The sequence below is a fragment of the Centrocercus urophasianus genome, unplaced genomic scaffold (assembly GCF_019232065.1).
Source record: "Centrocercus urophasianus isolate 14NV4802_14NV808 unplaced genomic scaffold, USGS_Curo_1.0 seq_738, whole genome shotgun sequence".
Taxonomy (NCBI): Eukaryota; Metazoa; Chordata; class Aves; order Galliformes; family Phasianidae; genus Centrocercus; species Centrocercus urophasianus.
In genome coordinates this window covers 23,542-33,754 of record NW_024885353.1, presented here as the reverse complement: position 1 = coordinate 33,754, position 10,213 = coordinate 23,542, and the positions used below count along the sequence as shown (strand labels likewise).

The window sequence follows — 10,213 nt, the reverse complement described above, 5'->3', positions numbered from 1 at the left end:
GATTGAGATCAGAAAACCAAAGTTCAATGCTGTCTAGAACTGACAATGCAGAATAAAGCAGTGTAATGAGACAGAGTTCTTGCAGGTAAGGAATGGGAGGTATCATCTTCCCCCTAAAATGCAGTAGTTGTGGCACCGTGGGACACGAAGCACAAGCAGATTGAAGTAAACAAAAATGTGAAGCAATATGAGTGCTTTATTTAGCTTGAAAAATGTACAATAACAAAACTGAAACACTGTATTCTAAGAAAACTTGCTTTTTCTTCAGAAGGCTGTGAACTTCAAGTTCTTCTAAACTTTGTGTCCAAGTGAATGATGTCTACTCTGCATTAGTCGAAATAACACTGAAATCTTCAAAACACTACGAGGAAACTGGCCTAGATCAGTAGATTCTGACCCTTGTGCTTCATAGGGTATGTCTGAATGGGACAGTGTGCTGACTCCTTAAGTTCTGAGTCTGAACTGTGGTAAATACTAGTGTAAGGAGCAACAGTGTTTCATGAACAGAAGTTCTTGTCACTATTCACTTTTATGGTAAATGTGAATCTGATTTGATCAGTGTACCTTTTTTAAGCTGTTCTAAGAATTTGTTAAGGTACAAGCTTGTGAGTTTTTCCTGCATGATGGAAATTACTTAATGAATGTCCTAGGTTATAAGCAGTAGGTGATGATTTTGTTTTACTTGACACCTATTTTCTGCTGAGATCAGCAGCAGGTTGACTCTGTTGCATCCACTCCTTTTCACTCACATTCTTTCTTTTCCACCTGAGTGAGGCCACCAAAACCAATTCCTTTGGGACCAAAATTCTTTGCGTAGCAAACTGCAAAAGAAAGAAAAGGGTCAAGAGTGTTTTGAATGCTTGCCCAAGTGGCTTTTGGATTTGGTACTCATTCCAAAGGTAAGTTAGTACAAAGAAGGAAATCTGAGGTGGTCTTTCTCAAAAGTGTCAAGAAATTCTAGTAATGAAAAATATTTGAATTAAACATGTTGCATCTGAGTTTCTGAAAAAGAAGTTGGAAAAGTATGTAATTAAAATTTGAATAACAATTTATTTAAATATGGTCTTCTGTCCATGCAGACTGAGCATCAGAGATGTTCAAAGGAGGTTAGAAGAACAAGAGTGTGGAGCAGGTGACTTTCTATGATTGCTTGGGCAATCCAGTGTGACTCTATTGCCAAGTATGCTCATACTTATTTATCACAACTTCCCTATATTAGTAGCGGTCAGCGTATTTCTCCAAATACATTTGTTTGATCTCTTGCTGTTGTCAAATTGTGCCCAATTTCAGTATTCTCTAGGATTCTCAGTAGTTCAGCCTAGGATATAAAAACTTAGCATATCTCCTGGAGCTCTTTCCAAGAAATCTGCAAGATTTGTTGATCTGAGGAGAATATCTGTGTGTAATTCAGCATGAATGTGTTCATCTTCTGTGTTATTAAAGTATAGGGAAAGCATCACTTTTGAAGTCTTAGTGGCTGGAAAACCAACTAGGACCATGATCTTTAAAGATCTGTCTGTATCTTTGTTATTAAGCATGCAGCAAGGCAAATCACGATGGTAATATGGGTCTACAAGGAACAATTCTTACCTTTACAGTAGAGCTCTCCGTCTTTGTCTGTAACATTTGTAGACTCTAAACTCTTTCCACAAATAGCACAGCGGAAGCATGTTTTATGCCAAGGCTGAGGGAATGAAGACAATTTGTTGTTATGCTACAGAAGATGCACAGCTAGCAGATGCAAGAAACAGCTGTTGCTTTTTGTTGCATGAAGAGGTTAAAATTGTCTTCTTGGGTTTATGACTTACAATTTTAGTACTTTTAGATTAGTTTTTCAAATTATTATCCCACTTTAATATCTTACCTAGTGAGCTTCTTGTTGATGGAGGTCTGGTAAAAATCAGAGAGCTATAGATAGTGCTCTCATTGGCCACATCCTTCGTGCGTGGAGATAATGAGTGAGAGTTCCTAGAGCAGAAGGCCAGCATATATCGCACAGTGCTGGTTTTTTCTAGTCATGGAATCTCTTTAATTAATTTGTAGTGGCAAATGCAGGTATATATTTGAATTATAACTATCCCAAGAGGTGTGAGTAGGATGACAGTGGAAGCTGAAAGGGAAGGGTTGTCCCTCAGACCTTGACAAGATGCAGAATGTTGAAGAAGGCTTGTGGCAAAGCATAACTTCAACTTGAAATCAAGTCAGTATGTTAGACATTTTGCTTATTCAACCCTATATTTTCTTTATCAACACCAGGTAAAAATCTTCAAGGATTGATTAGCTCTAGCTAATCACCATGAAAAAAAATTTGGTTGTTTTTTTTTTTCCTAGTGCTTTAGTAACTACTTACTTTTCCTCCTCCCATTATCTTCTCTGCAGCATACACCGATTTGCCGCACCGGGGGCATTTATCCACATCAACGATCTTTTTGGCAAACTTTGAAGGATTAGTTGGTGTAGAAGGGCGAGCAGACTTTGGTGAGCCTCTAAAACAGAAGTTTTCTGTGTTATAAAACATTGCTCAAAATGTTATCTTCACTCTAGAAATTTGATTTTTGTGGTTGTTGTTTCATTTTTTGTTTTGTTTTGTAAGGGGTAGAAACATTCTTACTGGTTAAGGGCATGGAATCATTAAGGTTGGAAAAGACCACTAAGATTATCAAGTCCAGCGTGGAAAGGAAGGGTCACAGAATCAGAAAATCATGTTGGTTCAAAAAGACCTGTTATATTGCACTCCGTGTTACATAGTTAAAAAATGAATGCTGCACCCGCTGTTATTGCCCATTTTGGACTCAGCGCATGAAGCTGACAACTGCTATCATGAAAAGTGAATTCTGTTCTATTGAGAGGCCAGTGAGGAAAAACAAGCAGAGGACCTCCACTCTTGCTGCTAGTATCAGTATAGAAGAGATCTTGAAAGAGAAATGGAGGGGAAAAAAACTCTAGATTTTGCACGTGGTTGTGTTTTTTTGTTTTCTTGTTTGTTTTTTTCTGTTGCTGCAAGATTTTGACAGGGCTCGTAGCTGTTCTGAAGTCAAAAGCATCAGACAATTGGCTTTGTTTTGTATTTCTGGACCCTGTGGCTTATGTCTTTGTGCTGGCTTAGTCATTCACAGAACTACTTTAGAATTACCAGACTGGTGGACTGCAGCAGGTCATTAAGTCACCAGGACGTGGCAGCTCTCGATACAGAACTCTGCCCACAGTGGGTGTGTATTTTACAAGGGGTACAATTCAGCAGTTCAGATTTTATTTCCTGCACAGCACATTTGCTAATTGGTTTCTTTACAGTGATACCAGCAGAAAATGTTGGCTTTGAAATGTACAGATTTGGGAATAGAAAAATACTACAAAAATGTACTGTCAGGTGTAATTACATGCAGCTGAAGCTGTTTGAAGATGGTATCTCAAGGGAATGCCTTTGTTCAGTCATGTCCTCCATGTGTTTGTAAGAGTTGTACAAGCCACAGGGAGGGTTTAGAAACATTATTTCTCTGTTGAGAGGAGGGTTAATGTTGTGTGGTGTTGTTGTTGTTCTTTCTCTAATGGTAAAACCTAGCTGTATCTTAATTCTGATGGAGTGAAGAACATCCTTGTGTTCTGTGGTGAATGTGGTTTTACCACTGTGTACCAGCACAGTGGCAAATCACAACTGAAAACTGGTAAATTACCATGTCCACCAAGGAAAGGTTGTGGGAGATTCTGCTCTGCTACTTGTGCTACATGTTGGTGGGAGAGCAGAGCAGAACACCTGAAATAGCCCTGAGTGACAGGTAGCATCAGACAGCCACACGGTGCTGCTGGTAGGGTTGGACTCACTGTTGCAGGTTTAGGCCCAGATGGTCCCCGGTGTCAGTGCTGAGACATCCAGCTCCTTGCCCAAAGCCAACACCTTTGGGGCCGTATTTTCTCCCATAGCAAGTTTTGCAGTAGATTTCAGATTCGTGAGCTGCCACTGTGGTGCTGTCCAGAGCCTTCCTGCAAGCCACTACGGAAAGGAAGAGGGGTGTGATGAAACATCTGCATATTCCAATATGAATGAATGTGGGTCAGAATAATTACAGTTGTTGCTGATTTTTGTTTATCTTCAAAACTGTAGGAGAGGAAGGAATGTTAGTGCACTGTCTGCAGCAACCCAGTGAAGTTTTATGTGGAGGTCAGTCAGAATCAAGCAGGGCACTCTTTATTTATGTAGTTGCATTTCTTTGGGCTGTAGTGCCATGGGGAAAAGCGACCCCGAACACCTGATGGTTTCAGCTCCATTAGATGTCTAGAATGACAAGGTTCTGGTGTTGGAAATTCTGAGACCACAAGGAATGCCCTCTTCGTTGTTCTTGTTGCGGAGAAATGCTTTGTGGCTTACCTCACCAGAAAAGGTCCTGAGGACCTGGGGACAGAACGTGCCGTGGCAGTGCCATGCACTTAGTGGAGTACAAGTTGTACCCTCTGTGTCACTGCTTTAAATCTAGCCTCTGCTTGAATGGACCTAAAGTCCTGGAATGCTAGCAGCTGCTTGCCTGGGATCTTGGTAGGCATGTGTCCTTTATCTGAGAGGCACAGATGGCACTTGAAGCCAACAGACATTGCTAAGGCCACTCTCGTGTCCTCTGATTCTCCTCAGACGGGCATGGAAGGCAGGTTAGTCTCTAAGTTCTCTCGGGCGCTTTGCAGATCTGAAACCTGATCAGCCTTCAATGAGTGGAATTCTGTTACCAGCAAGTGCATCTCCTTGCTGCTTACGCCTGGAAACCGAGATGATAACAAATGGGAAAAAATAATAGTGACACTCTTCATGTGTTTGGTGGCTGCATACACTGCGCTGTTTTGGGAGCTGAGTACGTGGCAGCCCCCACCCCATCAAGAGAGATGAGGCTTTCAGTGACCAGTGCCTACAGAAAGTCAGGGTTCTGTAGCATGCTCTAAAAAAGTAGCACTGTTTACAAATCAGTCACTGCATCAACAGTGATCGGTAGGGATGGGAGGGGGATGGTAAAAGGGAAAGTGTTCTCCTATTCTTTGAATAAGCGTGTGTGCCACTGAGGGGTGCTGATAGCTTGGGAAATAAATTGTGAGAGTGATATAACACCAACCTGTGAAATGCACAACTATGGAAAACAGTTGGAAGTTCACTCAAGTCAGAATTTAAGGATCTAAGGCAATATTGGAACCAGTGCAGCTTTACTTCTATCACAGTACTGTGTAGAGGGGAATGCAATTTGCATGGAGCTCTTTAATTAAAAGGAATAAAATGAGGGGCTTCTGTAAATGTGCAAACTCGATCACTTTGTGGTGCTGTCTCTTCAGCTTTGAGAAGATAATTTTGTTTGCTGAGGGAGTTAGAGGATGATGGAAACTCTAGCAGTAAAGTGTTTCTATTCCTGTCACTGTAGGGGTAGAGTATCAATTCACCACAACAGATGGAGCAAAAGCCCTTGAAGTGCTATTGTTGAAATAGCTTTGGGACCTGTCACCTGCCAGCAGATAGCAGGCACTGAGGGCTTTCAGGTTTGTGGCATGAAATCCTGCCAAATGTCCATCACGGCTGCGCTGTAAGCAAAACCTGACAGGGAAACAAGGTGGGCAAACTGCAGGCTGTATGGGAACTAAGGTTGACTGGAAAGAAGCTCTTTACACGTCTGTGAGGTGAAGTTAGGGACATGATTGTATCATTCAGCTCGTCAGTTTCTTGCTGTGCCAACAGGTTGTCTTGAAAAAGCTGTTTGTTTTAGTGGGTCAAATACAATATAATCTCAATTAAATTGATTTTGGTTTTGTACCTGAGATCAGGTGTAGAGAATATCAATTTTTTGTGTGTGCTGAGAAATAAAATCCCGTAATTGACTCACTAAAAAGCCCGTGAACATGGTATGTGATGCTGAAGGATCCAGTCCAAAGCTGGTGGCTAGTGTTTATGAATCAAGGAAAAAGAAAGCCAATTAACATACCTGTTACCACCCATGCTTTGCTGCATCCTTCATTTTTTGACCTAAAATTCTGCTGGGATTACTTTTTTTTAAGTATCTGACCTTTTGATGAGTTAGTTCACACTCAGGGGTCCAATGAGGAAAAAAACAAAAGCAGTAGACCTAATGAGTGTGTGGTATTTATCACAAGCCATTTAGAAAAGATCATTTATATCAAAAAGGAAGCTTAAACTTGTTCCAGTATTAGGTACCTGAGAATTTATATGGGAGGGAAATATCATTAACTATGACCCAACAGAACAGCTGTTTATTTTTATTAGACAAGAGTCTACTCATTTGACTTTTCCTTTCATATACCTTAGTATCACTGAATAAAGCATGTGTCAATTCAAGATTTTCTAATAATTAGCATGTTTGCATTCAGAGTGTCTGCAAAGCATTTAGCTATCTTTAGTCCTCAGCAAATTGTTTATTCTCTTCACTGAAGATGAGTGGGGTTGAACTGATGGTGCCTTCTTGCTTATTTTTCTAGTGCAAGCTCATCCACAGAGAAAGATGCCTGCCCAACATCAGAGGTGTGCGGGGAAGAGTAAGTGAAATGGGAATATCTGGAATGTGGGTTGGAGGTGCTTGCAGATGGTGGTGAGAGATATTGTTGATAGAGAGAACTTTTCTGTGTGAAATGATATTTTGGGGGATGATCCATAAAAGTAATGTCCCCCAATAAGACTGACTTCTGTCTCAAGAGCGCTGGTTAAGTTCTTGAAGGCTTTTTGGTTTGAAACTTGTAGCGTGCTACCTCGTGGGACAAAAGTTAGCACTCTGGTATCCCTAACAAAAAACATCTAGTGTGTGCTTCACAAAGGAGAAGCCAGGATCCTGAGAGAGGTGTGGCTCAGGGGGAAAGGGTTATTGAGAACTGATGAGGAGTTGCAGACTGGCCTTTCAGAAAACTGGATGATGCTATTGAGAAGTTATGGTTGTTTTATGTCCTTCAGTTGCTTAAGGAATGTGACACAGGTTTTTTTCTTTAGTAAGTGTTGCCTCTGAGGTTCAACCAGTTATCCTTACAGATGAGGAGCCCTCAAAACTGACTTTTTAGAGTCAGTTTTAATTAAAACACTGCAGCTGAACAAACTTAGTTAAGTCTTGGCTCCCTCCCTTTGTCCCCTCCCTTGTGTCAAAGGCAGTACCATAAACATAGCAGTGTATGGTAAGAGTATTTTCTCTGGCCAAATAGGATCTCTAAGGTTCCTAGAGAGTGTCAGCCCAGAGTCAGTCTCACTGTGCTGTTCTCCAGGAAGGATGGTTAGTGTGTGCCTGCTCTCTGCTTTGAGCTTTCTCAGTGGTAAGATGCATGAACCTCACAAATCTTCCCTCTCTGAAGTTTGCTCTGGTGCTGGTTGTTTCTACCATTCTTTACACTGCTTGAGCTGTCTTAAGACCTGCTCTAAATGTACAATGAGCAAACAGGTTGAGCAAGTGTGAGCATCTTCATTGCGAATCTTCTTGGATGCAAGGAGTACCAAAGGAAGTATACTAGCTGTAGTGGAAATAGCTGAATTACATGGCTTTAACTTTGCACTTACTGCAGAGGAAGCACGTCTTGTGAAAACTCCTTCCATTGCACTGAATTTCCTCAGCATGGTACACTGTCTTTTCACAGGCACCGCATTTGGCTCCACCTCCCCAGTTAGGCATCCTGGTATGTGAAGATTTATGGTTTATGGTACCTAGAAAATCAAACTCAGTGAGTAAATCCAATAGAAAAAGTGATATTTATTTACTTATTTCCCTTGAACTGCTATTGCCAGGTAACCCCTAGCTAGGATCTGCTCATGTGAATTGTACCATGATACTTGCAGACTGTCATTGAGCATTCTCAGTGATGTGTATAATGGCAATTTTCTCTGTCAATGTGAGTCAATTTGTGCACACCATCGAGTTAATATCTGAACCAATTCCACCATGAAGCTGAACAACACGACATTATTACTGAGGACACTGTAATAGAACCAAGTTGGTCAGTGAGCTTCAAGACCTCTGATGCACAGCTGTCATAAAGTAGTGACTGGGGCTTTCATTTGTCATTTGTTAGAAACCTAAACGTCTGAGAGAAAGAGAGCTTCCTATTCCAGTGGCTATGGGAGTGACTTGCCCAAGGTCATGTGTCTCTGAGTGCAGTGTCAGAGCCAGGAGCTGAGTGTAGGTCACCAGACTGTGCTCAGTAAGTGCCCCTGATGATTGTGCTATCATGCAGCTGGAGCAGCTACAATCTACGGTTTGCCCTTCTGTTTTCTTATTTGAGTCACTGTTTCTGGAAAGTCTGGGACGTCATCTGGTCATCTGCATGTCCTGTTATCAGGCTGTTGAAGCTCCTGGCTCGAGCCACCTCTGTCCTTCTTGGAAAACCAGTCACTTTCTTATTATAGGTCTTTCAAAGTCTGCTGGTCCCATTTGGATTTGATTAAACCCACCACTGGATGTTCTTAATTAAGAAAAGGATTTTGAATGCTGAATCAAGCCTTCCTGTGATGCGATGTAAAAGAGTGGAATTTGTCATGGTAGTAATGTAACAGCAGTTACTGAAAACAGCCTGAGTTTTACCCGCGGTCTTACTGTGTACACAGGACACCGATGTCCTGTCTGTCATGATCTTGGTGACTTCTGTGCTGCATCTGCTGGTTTTCAGAAAGAAACGTTTTCTGTCTGCCAGCTCCACAAGCTTAACCTCGAGCTAGTTCTGGCTACTAACCCAACTGATTGTGCAATTGCAGCAAAAGGCATCACTATCCAACAGAAGGAAGGCAGGACTATGGCACAGCAAGGTGGGCACATCTGCACTGTTATCAAACCCCTATTGTCAAGATACAGGCATCTCCAAGTATATCCTCCTTGGCATTCTGGTTATTAGTGCAGCCTCACCCTGTTACCTGTGGTAGGCAGCACAATGTCATTGTGCCGCAAGGTGCAGCCTCTCATTTTTGTGATGGAACCATCTCAGCTCAATCTGACCTTAGCTGCTGTAGAACAGCCATGCCATTAAGCTGTTTCAGACTATCAGTCAGTTCCCTTGCTGCTCTTACAGCTATGAAGCACTAGTGATGCATGGGAGAGAAAACCCCAGCTTGCCTTGAGCTGTGCTTATCTGCAGTGGAACGTGTCAGAAGCAGAAATGTGATGTAGCTGAGGTAACTGTATGGAAGGAATGGATTACAAATTTGTTTTCTTCTTCCTCAGGAATGTTTTTATGAAATAGCACTGTTGAAGTCTTTTTCCCATTTCTTTTAAATGGGGGAGTGGAAAGGAACAGCGATAAATATTTCACTAGGGTCAAATCTTATCTCATTCTGCCATTTTGTATCCTTTTTTTCTTTTTTTTTTTTTTTTTAAAGTGTGTTTCTATCAGTAGCATTTTTTTTCTTTAAAACAATCAAAATAATGCTTCAACCGTTTTAAAATGAGAGGGGAAGATCGGTTTTATGATTGAAAAGTCAAAGGTTTTTCCCTTTGCAGTGTTTTCTTTGAAATTGGGCTGCGTGGTGGTCCTGTACAGCTGGAGCAGCACCGAGAGCTGTCCTGGAGGAGAGTGGTTTGCACTTCTGGTGACCGGCTGTGCCCTTCAGAGGTGCAGTGTCTCTGAAACTGTGACAAAAGAATCCTTGTTGGAAACTAATTCTCATTGCATCATTTAGGAGGAAAAAGAAGTAGCCTTGGAAAGGCTGATAGCGCTTGATAGTGAGCCTTGTGCTGTTGTGGGCTGTGCTTAGACCTCTCAGAAGAACAACTGCTCCTCAGCTAATTATAGTAACGTGACAGGGCATGCACACACATTTTCCATCCTGCTTTGGCATCAACTGATGGGAAGCCATAGGAGGAAGAAGTCACAGTAAAACCTTTCTGTGAGCATTCTGGGATGCGTGCTGCAGCTCTGCTGTAGTCCTAGTGTGAGATGTTTGGCCTGAATCAATTATAAGTATGAATATAATCATTCCTTATATAACAGACAACAATAATATTAAATTAAACTGCTGTGTAAGACCACACTGAAATTTCTTATCCCAATAGCTGTCTGTGGGAAGCATCAGTGTGGTCGCAATGTGGTCCTGGTATTTAATTGCTGCTGCTGTCTCATCCCGTGACTGCCTGTCATCTAGCTCCCCCACAGTGCTGCTCACCTCACCCACACCATGAGGGTAAAGGGGTGACATCTTCCTTGCCAATATGGGAAAATAAGGGTTCTGCAAACCCTTTAGAAGCAAGAGGTTTTAAGTGATGTGGTATGATGT

General features: G+C 41.7%; 1 protein-coding gene across 1 annotated transcript; it reads right to left on the bottom strand.

Moving 5' to 3' along the window:
• Positions 1-649: 649 nt before the first annotated feature.
• CSRP3 (cysteine and glycine rich protein 3) lies at positions 650-7,625 on the bottom strand. Its single transcript, XM_042838160.1, has 5 exons — positions 7,514-7,625; positions 3,820-3,988; positions 2,351-2,486; positions 1,591-1,684; positions 650-821 (listed from the first exon to the last, which is right to left on the bottom strand). Exons 1-5 carry the CDS (start codon positions 7,623-7,625, stop codon positions 742-744), a joined length of 591 nt encoding a protein of 196 aa, XP_042694094.1. The 3' UTR covers positions 650-741.
• Between the last annotated feature and the right edge of the window lie 2,588 nt (positions 7,626-10,213).

Excerpts from the sequence above, each read along its gene's own strand:
- CSRP3 (XM_042838160.1), bottom strand. The coding sequence starts at position 7,625 with ATGCCTAACTGGGGAGGTGGAGCCAAATGCGGTGCCTGTGAAAAGACA. Across the intron at positions 3,989-7,513 it reads CAAGACGTGCTTCCTCTGCA|TGGCTTGCAGGAAGGCTCTG; the intron begins GTAAGTGCAAAG and ends TCCTTTCCGTAG. Across the intron at positions 2,487-3,819 it reads CTGGGCCTAAACCTGCAACA|AGGCTCACCAAAGTCTGCTC; the intron begins GTGAGTCCAACC and ends CTTCTGTTTTAG.